At 40.5% G+C, this 19,580-nt stretch overlaps 2 protein-coding genes across 5 annotated transcripts; one reads left to right on the top strand and one right to left on the bottom strand.

Annotated features, from left to right (window-relative positions):
- Positions 1-2,168: 2,168 nt before the first annotated feature.
- Positions 2,169-11,471, bottom strand: LOC308410247 (high affinity cGMP-specific 3',5'-cyclic phosphodiesterase 9A). Of its 4 annotated transcripts, none has more exons than XM_080903479.1 (14): positions 11,331-11,471; positions 9,825-9,974; positions 9,674-9,725; positions 9,403-9,505; positions 8,995-9,137; positions 8,863-8,922; positions 7,180-7,357; positions 5,309-5,431; positions 4,686-4,778; positions 4,540-4,607; positions 3,899-4,001; positions 3,725-3,829; positions 3,099-3,260; positions 2,169-2,728 (listed from the first exon to the last, which is right to left on the bottom strand). In XM_080903479.1, the coding sequence occupies exons 1-14, from the start codon at positions 11,416-11,418 to the stop codon at positions 2,537-2,539; spliced, it is 1,620 nt and encodes a 539-aa protein (XP_080759605.1). In that variant the 5' UTR covers positions 11,419-11,471; the 3' UTR covers positions 2,169-2,536. The 4 variants fall into 4 exon arrangements, with proteins under 4 accessions (XP_080759605.1, XP_080759604.1, XP_080759606.1 ...); XM_080903478.1 differs by having other exon boundaries at positions 3,902-4,001; positions 9,813-9,974; XM_080903480.1 differs by having other exon boundaries at positions 2,170-2,728; positions 3,114-3,260; positions 9,813-9,974.
- A 1,636-nt stretch (positions 11,472-13,107) lies between these two features.
- Positions 13,108-17,117, top strand: nifk (nucleolar protein interacting with the FHA domain of MKI67). The gene is made up of 6 exons (XM_080902232.1): positions 13,108-13,334; positions 13,928-14,056; positions 14,782-14,890; positions 14,998-15,209; positions 15,965-16,027; positions 16,379-17,117. Exons 1-6 carry the CDS (start codon positions 13,212-13,214, stop codon positions 16,589-16,591), a joined length of 849 nt encoding a protein of 282 aa, XP_080758358.1. The 5' UTR covers positions 13,108-13,211; the 3' UTR covers positions 16,592-17,117.
- The last annotated feature ends 2,463 nt before the right edge of the window (positions 17,118-19,580 follow it).

Raw genomic sequence — 19,580 nt, forward strand, 5'->3', positions numbered from 1 at the left:
AGGCACAATGTACATTTCAATTCCTTTAATTTTAAATATGTTTATATTGTCTATCCTGTAAAATAGTCAGATGTCTATTCATATTAATGTACAGAATTCACCTGCTTGCTGCTACTACTGCACATTCACCCAATGTATATACTATATGTGTATATATATATATATATAATGTTTTTCCTCTACACCCCCCCCCCCCCCCCCCCCCAATTTTTTTGCACATGTCGAGGAGCGTGTCAGGCTACATTTCACTGTGTGTTATACTTGTATAACTATGCATGTGACAAACAAAGAACCTTGAACCTTGAACCTTCATGTGGGCCATCACACTTTTCCAGAGCCTGGTCACCTTTAGTTTTTAGGGGATCACCTGGAGGCAGAGGATGGGGTTTGATTTGATGTGTAATCTGCTGTGGAGCATATTCACAGAGACCTTCAAAGACTGTGTAAAAATGACCTCAGCTCGTGCAGCTGGGCTGGAACACTTGTTGTCCTTCCGACAGATCACTTGGAAGTCGAGCAGCTGCAGTTTGAAACACCAAAAACATGGAACTGGATGACCCGAGATTATACGGGGAAGTCCATAGAGTCAACGGATAACTGTCTTTATATTTCTGATTAGCATTTATTGCTCATTCATTCTGAGATTGGGTTTCATGAACTTTACAATCATGCAGTCAGGGTCATGTGTATTTGCCACTGTGGGGCCCACTACCTCTGTACAACCCCACAGTGGATTTTAAACCAGACAGTGTGGACTGAAGTGCACACACAAGCGCTAATTCTCAGACGTTTAGAAGTCACTGGATAACTGTCTGAAGTAGCTCCACAGCCATGCTTTGAATCTTTATGCAGATCAAAGATTCAAAGCTGATTCCAAGTTTTTAAAGCGTTAATCTTTCCGGATTTTATTTGTGTGCACAAATACAAGTCCTCTAAATACTAAATATTTGATTTTTTAGGGTTCTTAGGAGTTTTAATCTTATTCAAGTGGGTTTTGTAAATGGATCATCTCTCAATCTGAGTCCTTCGCTGTCAGCAGCTGTTGCAGCAGCTCTGGGTGACGACGTTTGCCTGCCCTTCTCTTCTTTCACTCAGAGTTTTCCTCTGATTATGAGAAGCCTATAAAAAGAACAGATCTGTATTTGGCTCTGAGCTGTGATGGGATTGCTACCAGCAAACTTTAATAGCTGATTCTGTCATTGAAAAAACGATAAAGAGGAACACTATTCTGGGACTTCTTCCCCGCTGCCAAACTTGCTCCGGGTCACATTGCTTGCTGGCGTTAGAAGAATGAATGGTGACCCCCTGCAAGTACAGAGCACATACCAGCGTTCATTCAGGCGAGAGAAGCCAGAGGCCCCACACACCACGGCGTCTTTTGTCTTCCTGAGGGGGAAAGAACAGTCTTAAAGTGATGTCAATACCTCTAAAACAAGTAAACAATCAACATTTTAGAGAAGGTTTATTGTGTAAAGGTAAAAATATATCACACTGCTGGGTAATTCATTCTGAAAGTGCACCAAACTGAATATACATTAAAAGCAGATGAGAAGGAAGCCTCTAACAAAGATACCGGTGGCTAAGAGTTGAACTTCCTGTTGGAGACAAAGCTGTGATTCCCTCTGACTGAACTTCTGGTCCCAGCTGATCTTTCTGAGCTCTGCAGTATGGTGCCACCTAGTGTCCAGTAATGCATCCTGCACCTGCTGATAATCAGGCATTTGTTTCATTCAAAGTCTCTGTTAAACAACAGCAAAACAAGAGAACCAAACTAAAACTTTGATGTTTTATGGTGTTCTTATTCCAACATGATGACATCAGCCTGTTATAGTAACATTGCAACCACCTACGACTCGAAATATTATTTGATATGGTTTCTTTACCAGCCCATCAGTGTCCCTGATAAGGATAAGCAGATAAGATAATGTATGGTTGGATCATTTGTTGACTTTTTTTTTTTCAAGGTCAACTTTGATCTTGAGCGCTAGCAATGATGGTCAAGGTCAAATGTTTAGCTAACCTGGATATTAACATTTCTGATTGGCTAACACAGTTTTGTGGTTAGGGTCATGTCACTTGCTTGATTGGTTGGTTTGGCATTAAATTATCGTCTTTCAGTTTTCAAGTCTTTAGCACTTTTTAACCCATTTTTTTTACAGATAGAACAATGACAACAATACACAGTACAGCAAACTCCCTGTGTGTGTTTTATTAACTGCAAACTAGACCAAGAACAACTCAGAGCACACACACCTACACACACACACACAAACAAACAACAGCGGCAGTCATTACAACATAGTGTTTTCATGGGTACTTCAGCACCAGAGTAACAATGCAGTGTTATGATCCTTTACAAATAATGTTTCTTTCATAAAATATATTCTGTGAGAAACAGATTTATTTTAAAATAGACTTCTGTTGAATGTGATGTTATTCTATTCTAGTTACATCAACGCTGCATGCAGAGAAACTACATCACAGGACGTTTAGTCCACCAAATAATCAATATGACAGTGAACTGATATGAAATCATTCATGTTAACTGTGACTCTGGTTCCGAGGTGTCTGGCCCGGCGTCCGTCTGGCTGTCTTGTCGGCCTCCCGCTGCCTCCTTGCTCTTGGCTGCGTTCTCGCTCTGAGCCCGGTTCTGCTGCTCCGTCTCCAGAGCTTTCTCCATCTCTGTGTAGTAGTCGAGAGCTTTCCGGACGGGATCAATAATGTGTTGCTGCAGAATTATTGCAAAAAAAGTTTAAACTGATTACAATTTACCAAAAAACATGGGTTGAATTTAACCATTTATGAGTTCCTTACTGTAGAAAAAGGCCGGCTGTACTTTAACACTTGCTGAGGACGGGTTTCTGTAAAGTAATTTCCTGTTTTATTTTGTAAATCTTACCCTGTTTACACTGTTCACCATTCACTGTTTACCTGTGCTGCCTTTCACACCAATTAGGGTTTTTTTTTTGTTTATTTTAGTCTTTTCTTTTCATCTGAGCCACTTATTTAAGATGTTTTGGACACCTTCCTGTGAAAGTCTTCATTAAATTTTGCAAAGATGCTTTCAAAGAAGTACATACAGTACATTTTCTCCATACTTTTGATTTTAATACCTCCAGGCAGGGGAAGAGGTTGGCCAGCTCGATGAAGAGAGGCAGAAGAACAAATCTGATGAAGCCTGTTTGAGATGAAGGTTTGGTAACTTTGTCCCGGTCCATAAAGGGGGTAACGGGAAGGCCCTCCAACTTCTCCACATCACTCTGACAGAACGACAGGAGACAGATTTGACCCACTTAACTTAGTTTACTTCTATTGCTTTATAAGGGGTGTTCAGCTGTGTGGCACACCCTCATTACTGTAAGGCCACGGTGGATTTAACATTTGAATTTAAAAGGTAATATATTTTAGTTTCTGTAGCTTTAAAAAGTGAAGTTACTCTGCATTTGTTATAATGAACTGCACCAACAAGGTCAGATCATCTGAAAAATAAATTCTCACACAACTTGATAACAGACTGTGTCTATAAAGAACCTCACAGTTTGTCTCTGCCCTTCAAAAATCAGCTGGACCGTCCCTGAATCTCATGGTAGAGCCAAAACATTTAGAGTTCAGGTCACTGTGCTCCAAAACATCCCTCTTTAAGTTACAGATATCTCATCAAAAACAGCATCATATCATATTGTCACTTTGAAATGTCTTGACAAAGTTCAGCAGGAGTCGGTACCTGGTTGAAGAATTCCTGTAAAAGACAATCCAGCCAGGGCTCAGCCACCTCCATGGGCCGGGCCTCGTTGGATATGTCGCTCACTTTGATCAGGATCGTCATTAGCTGCACAAACAACAACAGTAAATAGATGTATACATGCTTCCAAATTTTCACGGTGCTCTGTAGTCTTACCACGTCTCTGTGGTCCTTGTTGGTGAAGTCAAACACTGGAAGGATGGACTTGAACTTGTTGAGAACCTCATTGTGCCTCGACATGTCGGTGGCCAGAATGCATCTGAAACAATCAGTGCTCATTATAAATTCTGTGCTAAGATATCATGATGAACAAGAGCACTCAGAGATCACAACTTCCCCACAGAAGGCAAAGACTACACTAACACATTGATGGGTTTTTTTTGTGTTTTTATTATAAAATACTGATGTCATCTTATGACATCATTGTGACACTGTAGGGTGTTGTATTGACAAAATAAAAAGTGTTTTGCACTGCTCTCTGCGTGCCCTTTCTTATGATATATTACTCAATATGGTTTCTACAAAGTTTTTTCAAGGTCAACTTTGACCTTGGACGTAACAATGAAGGTTAAGGTTAAATGCTTAGCCAAACTAGGTACACATGTCCCTCAAGGTCTAGCATTTTTACACAAAATTAAATCACCTTTAGCTTGGTTTCTACCGGCACACAGAATTTGAACATGATATCTTGAAAATTGTGGATGCTAGACTGCTAACAAACAGACAGACAGGCAGACATATTCCCTCCTTTTGGGGGGAGAAAAATTAAAAACATGACTATTGGAAGATTATCTCACTTGATGATCCCCTCTCGTATCCGTTTGTACTGATCCGTGGACAGATTCCTGAAGATGTTGCTCTCTGTCTATGAAACAAAGACTCTCGGGTCACTGTGGAGTCATCCATGCATGTACGCAGGTTAATGGAGGGTTTTCATTCTTACCCTCTCCAGTATCTCGAAAGCTACAGCACAGTGGTGGTTCTCCAGAGGAGAGATGTCATTGTAGCGCAGAGCGAGTTCAGTCTGAGCGTTTATCTGAAGGACAGTCAGACATGAGATTCTTACCAAAGTTCAAGCCTCAACCTTATTTTGGAAAACTGGAAAATTCAGATGAATAAAACATCACAGAGTGTTGTAACATCATCTGCACTGAAGTCCCAGCAAAACCTGTGTTGGCTGTTCTTCTACAGTGCAAAAGGTGGTAGTTTCGAAATAACTGGTATAAAAGATTTTAAGCGATGAAACTACACAGAATTACATGGACTGGTTCTCAAAGAGTCTCAAAGAGACTTTTCCCTAATCTTAAAGGAGTTTCATTATTATATGAAAGCAGTAAGTGCCATCCATTACATGCAGAAAATTGTTGCCATATCACAGTTTTACATCATCTAGTGAGAAAATGTGTACAAAAATCGCACCGAGCCAAATTTTCAGGTTGAATCAAAATTCTGTTCTCATATTCTGATATGTAGGCCGGGAGTGCTCTAACTCCAACTGGTACAACAAACCACAATGCAGGTCTGAGTTTCAGTACTAGGGAAGCCTAAAAAGTGTGCTTTGTGTACCTGATAGGCATTGTTGTATCCCGTGTGGTCGAGGTCGTGGCAGACTGCAGAGGTCAGCATAATCAGCAGGTCAATGCTGTCCATCTTACTCCTCAGGTCAGTCAGCCAGATCAAACCATACATCTGCTCAGAGGGAAGACAAACAAAGGCAACAACACAAATGGAGAGAATGAAGAAGAAGGATTTACCTGCATTTATTGGTATCACTTTATAATGTCCAATTTTTATTTCAAATTAAAATCTAATTATATTTACCTACAAATACTTAAAGATGGGCACACTAGAATAAGGGGGAACAAGTCCCGTTCTTAGAGGAAACAAGCAAACAATTATACCGTAAGTAAATTTGAAAACTGTGTAATTTCATGATAATTTTGCAGAAATGCCAGGGTGCTAGATAGGAGAGTTCATCCGTTAGTCGAACTTCAGAGAAAGGAGGAACAATGTGATTTTCGTCCTGGTCGTGGAAGACTGGACCAGCTCTTTATTCTCTCAAAGATACTTGAGGGTGCATGGGAGTTTGCCCAACCAGTCTACATGTGTCCTGTAGGAGGTGCTTTGTGAGCATGGGGTGTCTGGCGTATTGCTTCGGGCCATTCGATCCTTATACAACCATTGCAAGAGCTTGGTCCACATAGCTGGCAATAAGTCGGACTCATTCCCAGTGGGTGATGGACTCCGGCACAGCTGCCCTTTGTCACCGATTCTGTTCATAATTTTTATGGACAGAATTTCTAGGTGTAGCCAAGTGGCGGAAGTCTTTCACTTGGGTGGTCTCAGAATCCCATCTCTGCTTTTCGCGGATGATGTGGTTCTGTTGGCTTCAACGGGTGATGGTTCGCACTGGAAAAATTCACAGCTGAGTGTGAAGCAGGGGGAATGAGAATCAGCACCTCCAAATCTCACCTGGAAAATAGTGGAGTGCCAACTCCGAGTTCCTTCCCCAAGTGGAGGAGTTTAAGTATCTCAGGGTCTTGTTCACGAGTGATGGCAGAAGGTAGCGGGAGATCGACTTTCGGATTGGTGCTACAGCTGAAGTGATGCGGACGCTGTACCGGTCCGTTGTGGTAAAGAGAGAGCTGAGTGTAAAAGCGAAGCTCTTGATTTATCGGTCAATCTAAGTCCCTATCCTCATCTATGGTCCCAAGCTGTCCGTAGTGACTGACAGATTGAGATAGCAGATACAAGTGTTGGAAATGGATTTCCTCCGAAGGTTCGCTGGCCTCTCCCTTAGAGATAGGGTGGGAAGTTCAGCCATCCGGGAGGGGCTCAGAGTAGAGCCGCTGCTCCTCCACATTGAAACGAGCCAGTTGAGGTGGTTCGGGCATCTGATAAGGATGCCTCCTGGGTGCCTCCTTGGTGAGGTGTTCCAGGCATGTCCCACCGGGACACACTGGAGAGATTATATCTCTCGGCTGGCCTATGAACGCATTGGTGTTCTCCCAGATAAGCTGGAGGAGGTGGCTGGGGAGAGGGAGGTCTGGGCTTCTCTGCTTAGGCTGCTGCCCTGCAACCTGGCCGCCGTGGATAAGTGGAAGAAGATGGATGGATGGATGGATTTTGCAGAAAAACACAATATTTCTTACATATGCGTAAATATGCTGTACTTTTCGGGGTTTGTGCTATATTTAATAATTTGTAGACCTGTGTGAGCTTTTAGTGATGGAGCCAAAATATGCCTCACAACCTGAAAAGTGCTGTGTACCATTATTACCATGAAACTACACAGTACTTAAAATTACTTTCTTTGTTTCCTAACTAACTTTTTACCCTCTTATTCTAGTGTAACTGCCTTTAAGTATTTGTAGGTAAATTTAACCACAGCGTAATTGGGAATTACGCCCTTAGTTGCAGGCGTTAAACATACTCACCATCTGGGTCACACAGAAGCAGTGTTTAAAGTTGTGGAAAGGGATGTTGTTGTATCTGCGATAGATTTCGAACAGAAACTGCTGCAAGACTTCGGGCTCGATGTTGAAGGTTGGTATAAAGTCTAAATCTGTGTACATGACTTGCAGGAGCACCATAATCTCTGCATCCTCCCACTGCCTGCACATCACCAGAAAAAAAAATCAATAGCCAACCAGTCAACATTTGTCCTTCCACTCGGATTTCCAGGCTAAATGTGACCTGCCAATTTTCAGCTTAACAAAAAACCTTGAATGGTGAAATGTTTTCTAATGGACACACAGATAATGTAAAAGACATAAATTTCCCATTGCTACAAAGTCCAAGAATGGATCTTTCAGCACATCTTTCAAGACAAGATTTTGAGGAAAGACAAGCAGACGATAATTATTCAACACAGAAATGCAGAAGCTGTGGAGTCAGCTGAAGTGTTGAGGAAGGAAAGAGGACAATTATTGAACCATTTAGACATATTCAACCCTCTGATGCCAAAGTTGGAATAGTGAGGACCATAACCATCTGTCATGAAATTCTTTTCTTTTAAAAAAAAAAGGTGAAAGTCTTGCAAATCCAGAAAGAACAAAAAATGTTATTTTGACTGACACAAACAAAAAAATATTCTAGTGCTGTCAGCGTTAATCTCGCTAAAACGAAATTAACGCCATAACCACATTAACGCGTCAGATCTCTGTTAGCGAGTTCGCCCAGTGCCTGTGGCTGCACACCTCATTAATGCTCGTTAACGCGTTAGCGCCGTCCAGCCACACGCATCGGGGTGATCTGCGATAACTCGCTAACAGAGATTTGCCGCGATTAATGCTGACAGCACTAAAATATTCATAAAAACATCAGTTTTCACTATATTTCTCCAAAATTTAGTGCAGGTATAGCGTTATCACCTTTCTGTTTGCTGGGACCCTGTTCCCACATTTGTTTATCTATCTACTGAACATCTACTTTTGCATTTTTGCTTAAAACTCATGTGTTTTTTTCTTTTCAAACACATGTTGGACTGTGCTCACGAGGAGTGGTTGCACTCCTGTGTTGAGAAACATACGAACACACTGAGGGTTTTAGTCTTTTCAGTAAATTTGTTTACAGCAGCAAGAGTGCAGGATCACGTCAGAATTATTCCTGATAATACTGCACTGGCCAACTTGCAAAAAGCACATTTTATCAGGTCTTTAGAGGAATCCTGTAATTTAGCTCCAAGCTTTAGGTGTGTAGGTTGAACTTAACCTCATCGATGCTCCTCTATTGCTGCAGGTTTGCTTTAAAAGCTTTTGGACAAATGAAAAGATAACCGAACCTTAGTGAATGCATGGCGCTCACTTCAAACGCGGTGTGCATATTAAGGCTTTTATAAAGACCTTCTTTTAATTAGCGAGTCCTCATCCAGGCCTATTCATATTGAGATGAGTGTGCGGATCAGAAGAAAAGGCTGAGGGCTTCCATCCTCTTCAGAAACACATCAGATGTGTTTGTTGGGCACGACTGTCATTGGCTGACCGCCTGCCTCACTGTCCACGGAGGAAACAGGTGCGCTCGTTTATTTAGGATCACAAAGACGCATCAGGGTGATGAACACAGATTCAGCAGGTGACATTAAAAGCAATTGGATTCATGCATTTTAAAGCAAAACTTACCAGTTATCAAAGGTTGGCGTCTTCAGGTACTGCCTCACTTCCTCAGATACCTCCAAAGTGCTGCAAAGATTGTGGCATGAGGAGTAAGAATAGCAAATTATTCCAAACATTTTAATGTGAATTTTTACAAACCTCATTTGCAGGAACTTTTCCCGCACATGTTCACACTCTTCCCTGGTTTTACGCAGCGTCCTTTTGTGGTAGAACGGTGAGGGCTTGTGGGTTCCCTCCGAGAGATCTTTGAACAGCCCCAGCCAGCTTAGATGCTCCACACTCTGAAGACAAATGAGCACTGAACACAAACCTACTGGAGCTCACACTACAAATTATTACTGACTTCTTCCTAAGTGATTATTTCCCCAGCCCTGCTGCACTGTGACATCTAATCATAGGGTTCCCCCACCTGCCAAACCCACTTTATCCCCATGTTTGTCTCTAAGTTTTGAATTTAAAAAAACTTCTGGTATTTTTGTTCAGTTATTTGAGGCGGAACAAGCTTAAACAACACAACACTGGATGTGGGAAACTTTGCTGGGATACCTCCAGTTTCTCTCTGAATGAATCCACCTGCTTCTTCATCTCATACACAACTGCAGGCGTCTCGCCAGCCTCAATGAGGATTTTCTTCTCCAGGCCCTGCAGTCTGGGATCAGTGAAGCAACCATTCATGAACTTTTCAGCTGTACGTGTCATGGCTCAGATTCTGGTCTTTAATGCCTGATATGAGACTTTAAAAAGCACACTGATGGTAGCATACCTAAGAGATCTTTACGCATGTTCTCTCCTTTAATACCCAGCCTGCCCCACCTACCTTTTTTCCATGGATGACAGGTCAAATCCTAGTGCACCAGCAAGCTCGGCACCTGAAATGACATAAAAAGATGGAGACTGTCAACAGTTTCCATGTGAACTAGATCACTGCCATTCCCACGATGCCTAATTAAAGATACCTAAGAGCTCACTGTTACAGTCGGCAGCCACCACCTCCAGCTTGTAGCACAGGTTGGGGCTGTTGGGTTCAAGGCTCGGAGAAATGTTGATGATGTTGCCTTTAGGGTTGTACAGTTTCAGGATGTCATGGGGTCCGGCCTCGGCGGCAGAGCGGAACAGATCTAGAAAGACCAGCTTGAGGTTTATTTTATAGAATCACTTGAGGAAATCCAGGAACTGTTATTCAAATGAACAGATATATATAACCACGTCCAAATTACTAACCAACTTTGATATGAATCATTTCATTTAGACTTAGATTTTTTGTCTGTTCTGAGCTATTTTGAAAGTTTTCTTGCATTTTGTTTTCTTCAGGTTATTGGTATAATTTTTGTGCTAACACTTATATAATATTTGTAAAGTGCTCAGTATCTAAACAACCCATTATCGTCAAACAACTGTAACAACCAGCAACACCAACAGTCACCAACAACAATCCACAACCAGCAACAACCAGCAACAATCAGCAACAACCACAACCAACAACCACCAATAACAACAATCAGCAACAACAACCAACTATAACAAAAACCAACATCAACAAACAGTTTATCAGAAAAAAGTAAAATCTACTTAAGAGGGGTGATTTACACAAATTTGGTTAGTGTGGTTGTGCTATACTCATACTTGGGTATTCAATATGAACTTCCATAATCATACAATGTATATTAAACTAAAAGAGCTCTATTATTTATATTCATAGCACTTCATCTAATATTAGTTTATAAATGTTTTAATATACCCAGTTCTCAGAGAATTACAGTACTTAGAGGGCTGAGGGGGGTTTTGCCTTAATGTGCCCCATACACCGTAGTGTCTCAGAAACACGAGCAGCCCCGAACATGATTGGGAGGCATTAGGCACTGCAGGAGTCTCTATTATAATTATCAGTCACAAACGCTGAAAAACACGCATCACACATGTAAAGTTTTCTATAAATGACTGCACTGAAATATTAACCAAAAAAAGATGTAAAGGTAAACATTTTTGACAGTGACTCGATTCTGAGCTTCCCACTGCAGAACTGTTTAGAAAAATCTAGCACAAATTAAGTGGAACGAGTGTCTACAACTATGCAGGTACAACGTTCAGATAATTCAATACAGGAAAGTAAACTTCAAAAACTAGTACAGTAGAAGTTAAATGCAGTCATCTAAATTAAGTAAGAACACTGCTTGCAGTTACAGCCCTGTTCTAATGAGTAAAATCTGCAGTATGTAATGTGCGTGGAGACCATGATGCCAAAGGCTGAAGCTGCTGTGAGAGGTGAGGAGCTGTCAGTGGCAGCTGTATTTGCAGCAAAGACTGCTTTGTCTTATGTTGATCCATTTATCAAATTTGCTTTATTGATTTTAGTCACAAAAGAGTATTTCCTGAACTCTAAGCATAAGAATATTCCACTTTAATTCATTTGTCCAAAACAACACGTTAGAATGCATTTGATCATATGAAACATAAACTTCAGCTTCGGCTCCTACCTTTGACGTCCTGAGCCGGACAATCAACCGGGAACTCCGCCTGCTCCGGTCTCCCGTTCACCGTGAAGTAGATTACTTTTGTTTCCATGTCATGAATCTAAACCCACTGACGCTGCTGTGCGCACTGCTGATCTGGCTCTGATGTCTATCTCCTCTTATTATCTTAATGATAAACACTCCACCCCCTCTCCACCTCCTCCTAAGCTCCTCCTCCTCCCCTGCCTTTGGACTCCAACATTTCTCAGAGCAATAGCCAACTGTCTTCACCCGAAATTTAGATTTTTATGACAATTACAAAGGTTATGAGGTTTTTTTTTTTTTTTTCAAAAAATGATTACAGTAGTGGTTCTCAAATTGCGGGTGACAAATTAAGGGCACAGAGGTGAACATGGTGTTGATTTTTAATACAAATATAATTACAGTTCTACAAGAAAGAGAGAATGGTCTTTATAGAGTCAAACTGAGAATGAGATAACCAATCAGAGTGTTTTTGGCTGATTTTTAAGTGCTGTAGCGAACCTGCTGTTTAGTGCACGTTGTGCCCCTATGCTGTGATGCTGTGTTCATAGGCACATTGCTATGAAAGAGTATTAGGACCATGTTAAGAATTTTATAGAAGGTACAGGAGCCATTGCAGTTGTTTGGTTGAAACAACAACCACAATCTCCCCATTTAGACTTTTATTCTCAAAATACTAATTAAATTTAATGTCGAAATTTCAACTTTAATCCTAATATGGCCATTTTTTTCTAAATGTGAAAACTTTTATATGTGCTTTTTTTGTTTGTTGTTTAAAATTTGACTTTTATATATTTTTAGTTCATATTTTTGTATTTTTGCTTTTATTCGCCACAGTTTTAAGTTTTCTTTCATTTTAATTTTGATATATTTCATTTTTATGTATTTATTTATTGCATTTGTTTTCAAATTTATTCAATTTTCTTTCCAGTTTTTGCACAAATGTGTTTTTCTTTCCTTGAAATATTTATCTTTTTTGTAATTTAAACTTTAAGACTTTGTACCAAAATGTATGAAATCTTATAAAATAAAATATGATGCCTGCACAATGACTTTTTTCAGTTTTACACATTTTTATATTTCAATTCTTAGGATTGGTGATTGGAGCAGGAATTTTTTATCATAATTAAAATGTTATGAGATGTTTCTTATGAATAGAAATGTAGAGGTTCTCAAACTTAAGTAAAGATGCGCACAGCCAGGTGAGACATAAGAAGTGATAATCACATAAGAAAATGAGATGTTGATTTCCCCTAAATATAGCTTCTACTACTACTACTAATGATAATAATAATAATAATAATGATAATAATAATAATAATAATAATAATAATAATAACAACAACAATAATAAAAAAGAAGAAGAAGAATTAACTAAAAACAAGATTTAGCCCAAGATTCTGACTTTAACTTAATTTAATTTCAATTCAATTACTTTTTTTTTTAATTTTCCATTTTTTGTTAAATAAACACGATATAAAATGTTAAATTTAAAGGAATATGTTCAAATTAAATGTACCAGGAACATTTTCTAAAACATTCTTAAAGAGGAATAATTTTAATAAGTACCTTTGTTTTGTTTTACTTTCACTTTCCTTTAATTAAAACATTGTTTAATTTTTTTTACTGAGGTTTTATTTTCTTTCTTTTTTGAGCGTACTAACAAACATACCTCCGCACCTGTAGGTGTCGCTGCACAGAGCGCGGAGCTGCAGACGTGACGCGATTCTCCGGCACTCGTTGGTGTTCAGCGCATGTGCAGCCGGATGTGGGTCATTATCAGCAGCAGCATCGTGGTTTATGGACGGCTAAGTGAGTGTTTGTCTCAGTTTATGTGGCGTTTGTAGCTTCCAACAGCGAAAAATGAGTGAAAGTGGCGCCGAAGCGGCTCCTGCTGCGGCCAAAGAGCTGCTGGCGCTGAATCCTGCACAGGAGTCCGACTTCAGAAAGAAGGTTCAGGAGGTGAAGAAGAAGAAATCAGGCAAGGTGGGTGAGACATGTGGCCTTGAAGGAGACCCGATAGTCTGCAGTTATTTTTCTTTTGTTTACTGTCGCTTAGTTTACTCTAAGACTGCCTATGTCTCTCTCTGTAGTCTGTGTTTAACTCTGGTTCAGGTGCCGTGACATCTTTATAGGCTCGTGGTCTTTACTCTGTCAGTCGGCCCACGTGCAGCGTATTTACTCAGGTTTACAGATGTAAGGCAGGCCCATTTAAAAAAAAGAAGAAGAAATGACATCCTGTTTCAAGTTATTAAGTTTACGGACTGAGAAGAAGATTAATGTTATTACAGTAAAGAAATAAAGAGAACTGGCCCCAAAGAAACGTGACCAAACTGAATGTAAACTGATTTAAACAAGAAAATCTGTAAATGAGGCGAACATCTGTATGTTTAATATATATAAAGTGTATTTATTTTGTACTTTTATTTTGTAGACGTTTTAAAAGCCGGCCTGGGAAAAATAAATCTTTAAAGTTGTTTTTTCTCATAATTTAGTCTGTGCATTATATTGTATTATAAATCACAGGTGAAGGCCCAGCTCTCTGTGTAATGTGGTGATCTGTCTTTCCCCCATCACAGGCAAACCGTCTGACCCCAGGAGTGATTTACGTCAGCCACCTGCCCCGAAACCTGGTGGAGCCTCAGCTCAAATCTTACTTCGGTCAGTTTGGGAAGATCCTGCGGCTGCGGCTGTCCCGCAGTAAGAAGGTAACCCTGAACATGTGGAAACAGACGTGTGAATGTGTGAGGGGCGATCAGAATCTTCAACTGCATCTCTAAAACTTTCACAGCTATTGCAGCGATGTATCACTTCCTTAAAAACTTCACTTGGAGTCTTTTTATTTTTATTTTTGATAAAACTTTAGAGGGAAATGGTCACTGTGAGGCTGATTATAGATTGTGTGGTTTGAGGCCTCATAGCCAGAACAGAAACTTCCAGATAAAAAATCTCAGGTATAACTCACCAGAAAAGGAGCCCACATGTTGCATCTAAGCAAAAAATGACCTTTGAACTATAACTTGGTAAAAAGTTGCAGGGATTTGTCTCCAGTAACTATGTAATAAAACTGACTCCCAACACCTCCGTGTTTAGCAGGAGCAGTCGAGGAACTTCTTGATTGCTATTCTTGAATCCAGCACGCTCTGCACACATTCCGATTTCTTTATTTTGGTTTAAGTAGTCCAGGCAGGAGCCTGTTTGAAGCTCCACTTCTTAAAATCTGGAGTTTTGGCTGAGACTGAAAATGATCTCAGATGTAAAAGTGGTCTGAGGTCAGATAACTGAGCCTAGAGTACTCTGGTACATTAAGCTTATCACCTGCTCTGCCTGTTATCAGAGTGATAAAACCCATGTGCCAACAAACATCTGGAGGGAATGAAAACATCTGAGAGTCTGTGACTGTCAGTTTATTCCTCTCTCTGTTTGTTTGCAGACTGGTAACAGCAAAGGTTACGCTTTCATCGAGTTTGACTGCGATGAAGTGGCGAAGATCGTTGCAGAGACGATGAATAATTACCTGATGGGAGAGAGACTCATCAAATGTGAGTCAAACCTCATCTTTTAGATCCTGATTCACAGGAAGTTTTCCTCTAAGGGTCTTATTTCCTACCTGATGTTTATATAAATGTATACTTTTTTTTCCTCCCAGGTCAGGTGTTTCCTCCCGAGAAGGTGCACGAGAAGCTGTTTGTCGGCTCGGAGCGAGGGTTCAAAAAGCCGACGTATCCCGCGGTAACGCGTTACAACAAGAAGCACACAGAGGAGGAAATTGCAAAAATGACCGGCAAGCTGCTGCGCAAAGAGTCGAGGCTCCGAAAGAGGATTGCAGCATACGGCATCGAGTACGAATTCCCCGGATTCGTAAGTGTTTACACGCTGGAGCGGAAACATTAAACGGATTTAGGTTTTAAAAACTGGAAATGTGCCGTGACATGGCGGCATATTTAAAGGCGTCTGATTTAAGTAATGGATTTCTTCCAACTAAATTCCAAACAGCGTGCAGCTGTGATCTGTTCAGAAGCTTCAGTTTTTACAAAAAAGAAAAAGGATCTTCAGAGAATTACAGCGATTTGGAATACTGCTGATTCCATATAAATTCAACTGAATCTGGAAAGACTTTCCCACCTGTCCCCCTCAGAATCATCTGGTTATTTACAGAAACTTTAGATTATTTAATGAAGCCATGCACACTTTTACCCTCATGCTTTCTTTCCAGTCATTCCCTGCAGGAATCTCCCCACTTCAAATGCAAATTCCACAAACTAAACTCAGGGCTGTTTGTAGCTTAATAAAAAGGTTTTCAAAGTATGAAATCCTGTGATGTGCTGCGATTTAAGCCTGCGGGCTGCTGGGACTTGCAGTAGACTCCCTGCACAGTAAACAGTGAAAACTACAATCAGTGTCTTCATACTCTTTATTCTGTCTGAGCAACAGTCCAGAAAGTCAAAGCAGATTGTCTTTAACGTCAGGCCTCAGTTACTGTGTGCAGTCAGGACTGTTACACTGTCAGCTCGGCTTGGTCAAAAAAAAGTGAATTTTTTTTTTTTTTTTTTTTTGAGATTGTTCTTTCCGAGGTCTTATAAACTTCACCTTCACTGCTCTCTGTGCTCTTCCAGGCGGCTCAGGTTCCTAAGAAGAAGTCATCCTCCGATGCCGGGAACGTATCTTCGTGCACTGACGTAAGTCTTGTTGTCATGTTTGGTTTTATGTCGGGCGCAGAGTGAAAATGGCCCCGGGTCTCTCAGTGGTCTGGGGTCAGATAACTGCGCCTAAAGAACTGCGGTGCGTTAAGCTTATCGCGCGTGTCTGATAGTGCCAGCGTGATAAAACCCATGTACCAACATTTAAGCCTCTTACTTAAAATAGATGCATTTAACAACAAAATCTGCAAAAAAAGGATTGATATCATCCAGAGAGACAGAAGAAAGGTGTTGAATTTGATGCCTGAGCTTCATGCTGTACTTCCATGCAGTACTGGTTTTTACCACAAGGTGGAGCAGTGAGTCAGTGTAATCTTTGCTCTTCTTTAGGACAGCACACCTGTCTGCACACCCTCTTTCCTCGAGAGAAGGAAGTCCACGGCGGCGGAAAATGATGCTGATGATGAGATCATCATCAAGATGCCAGCTGTAGACAAAGAGGAAGACTCTGAGGAGGAAGACTCTGAGGAGGAAGAGGAAGAAGGGAGTGACGATGAGGAGGAAGAGGGAAGCGAGGAGGACTCTGAGGAGGAAGCAGAGTGAAAGTCCTGAGTTTTGTTGTGGACTCTGAGAGCAGAGAAACGAACGTCAGGATCCTGAACTGAATCGTTCTGTGTTCAGAAATCGATGGGACATGTTTGTGTGACGGACACCGCTGAAGGCGAGCTGCGGCCGCGCGTGTACGACACACGAGGCTGTGTTTAGATTTTTTTGCTTCGTCTAAAAATGTGTAAACTATAATTCTTCAACAATAAATGTAAATATGGAAGGAAAGCAGGCGGGAAGGTAGATCGCTTCACATTTCAGCCACAGACTGTATTTAAAAGATGGTCGCAACCAAAGGGGCGTCACCTTTGTTGAGGATACCTGCCACCATTTACTTTTCAAATTCTGAAGTGTGTGTGTGTGTGTGTGTGTGTGTGTGTGTGTGTGTGTGTGTGTGTTGAATACACTTTAACTGCCGTGTATTCATCAGACCTCTGATAACTGAGGTAATTTTGATCGCAGCGCATCTGTGAATTTATTAAATATTTTCCCAAATAAAATTAAAAGTTTATATTAAAACCAACCAGAGATTTCCGATTTGTTTTATAGCCTCAGATTTTCCAGTGTTGCACTTTTAGACGTCGTCTAAACGCCCGTTCACCCTTACTGGAGATTTGACTCGGTGGAATTCTACATCATAACCACGAACGCCTCTGAAACCCGACCCTGACTAAATGGCATGTCGACAAAGCTCACGCCTCTTGTGATTGGCCTGTTGAGTACCATCACCTCTCCTGTTTCCAGTTATGTTTTTGGGGCAGTTCTTGAATTTAGCCGTCAGAATAAAATTATTGTGTCAGTATAAGGAAAAATAATCATACGGTCAATATAAGGACCCAAATGTCTGCAAATTCATGGTGGGAGATGGCTGAGTCCTTCAGAATGAGCAAAGAAGTGAAAAAACTAGAGGGACAAATTTAAGAGTGAGAACCTAGAGGAAAAAAATACCTGGCTTTTTGATTGTATCAGCTGTCAAATAAAACGGGGGCATAATCTCACCATAAATGCCGCTGCTAACATAGGCTACATTATTGACTCTGCAAAGACTCATTGCAGAAGTCTAAATCAGGTCTCTGATGAACACTTTTTGAGTGAAAGTTGTTGGAAAAAGGTGCGTCTGTGTTTCCTGAAGTCAACGCACGTGGGGTCAACTTGTGTGTGGACTGTTTTATGGACAAAAAGATGTGACAACATGTACAGGCCAGTGTAGAAACATAAAAATGGAGAATCGGGGTGAATCTGCAGTCCCTCCTGTGTAGCCTCATCTCATTTTAGTCAGTTTAAAATTCAAACTTCTGACTGATAGTCTGGCTCTTTAGGAATTGAGCAAGCATCTGATGCAGCAGAATCATCAGATTATTTAAAAACTAAGTCGACTAATGAGGAAGAGCATGCTTGTTAGTGTGCAGAGTGCTTCAGCATTGACAGATTTCTGCTTTTAAAAATGAATGATGTAAGCGTCTGAATAAACAGAGGGGGCAGAGAATAAGCTGTACTGTAGTGAACTTTTAAAAGAGCTTTGGAAAAACACACAAAAAACTAATTTCTCTGTTGAGTAAAATCTGAAGCTCGCACACTTTGCGGTAGTTTCCCGGGAGAAACCAAAGCTGGAGGCAGTGCAGAGAACCTCAGCAGGGGAAACAGGAGTGCTGAGCTGGTGAAGTTTTGAAGACTGAAAGCTGAAAGTTTTTCTCTGAATCGAGGGGACGATGTGACTGCTCCCTCGTTGACTAACAACTAATGACAAGCATACGTGTGTTTATCTTTGAACTTTATTTAATTCAGCTTAATAAAGTGTGACTTAATAATGCATATGTCTCTTTTTGAAATGAAGCTGTTGAACTGATTTGTTTTTTAAAGGTGTTAAATGTGTTTAGTCTTTCAATTTAAACTTTAAGTCGAAAATTTGCTTTCTTTTTTTATTTTTAAACTGAAAAAAGGGTGTCCCGATAAAACCCTGCAAAACCCCCGCATTATAAATAGAACTTCCCACTTCCTGTTTGACAGGTTGGACCTTCGGTGTGGAGCACTTCTCTGTAACAATATGAAAGTTTTGAGTGTGTGGTTAGTTTTTACAGCGAGAAAAAGCTGGCGAGCGGGGAAAATCCTTGCAGGAGAGATCAGAAACTCCACACAATTCGTTTTATTACCAGTAAAAGGGCTGAAAAAAAAATTCCGTACTTCAGCATAAGTAATGTGACGCTCCTGAACTGGCCTCTGTTTACTATTAATTTACAGGAAATCTGAGAAATGCAACTGACTCAGTCTTTGTTTTTTCTGTAAAACATTTCTCTAAACTTTCTATGAGTAACAGCTGTTACACAGTTGTAAGTATGATTTGGTTCCTGAAAAAAATTGCAGCAATCGTTAAGTCCTGTTGGGTAAAACTAAACGACGCCACTTGATACTGATGCTCACCCGTAGAGACGATCCATACCAATGCTGGGATTGGTATCAGATCGATAATCTGGCTCTATCCTCCAAGTTCAGCATGTAGCCCACTGAATTGTTTTTTTTTTTTACAAATTAAAAACTGTACTTCAAACATGCACAATAAAAAAATCTCTGAATCTTTTTGCGTTGAAAGTCACATCTTTTAATAATAGCCTACAACACATTTAAACAACAGAAGTTGACCCAAAGACAGGCACGTATACCTTCCTCTTCTCAAAACAAAACCGAAAGGTGTGTTAACTTATTATTGTGGAAAATGAAAGTGATTTGGTGGTAATTGAAATGTGTTCAGAATTTGGTGAACTGAGATTGATCTCTTAAGCTATGAAACACTGCTCTCCCTTACATAAGCTGCCTTTATAGGTTAAAAGTATCAGTATCGGTATTGATATCAGCAATACCTCCCCTGTATTTACCGGGTGTTTTTGACCTTTCAGACGGGGAATGTAGACTATTAAAACATTCCTCTTTCCGAAGAGTTTAGAAGAAGGTCTTGTATAGAGGTTATCCTGCCTGTAAACACAATAGCTCA

The sequence above is a fragment of the Rhamphochromis sp. 'chilingali' genome (genome assembly GCF_963969265.1).
Source record: "Rhamphochromis sp. 'chilingali' genome assembly, chromosome: 14".
NCBI lineage: Eukaryota > Metazoa > Chordata > Actinopteri > Cichliformes > Cichlidae > Rhamphochromis > Rhamphochromis sp. 'chilingali'.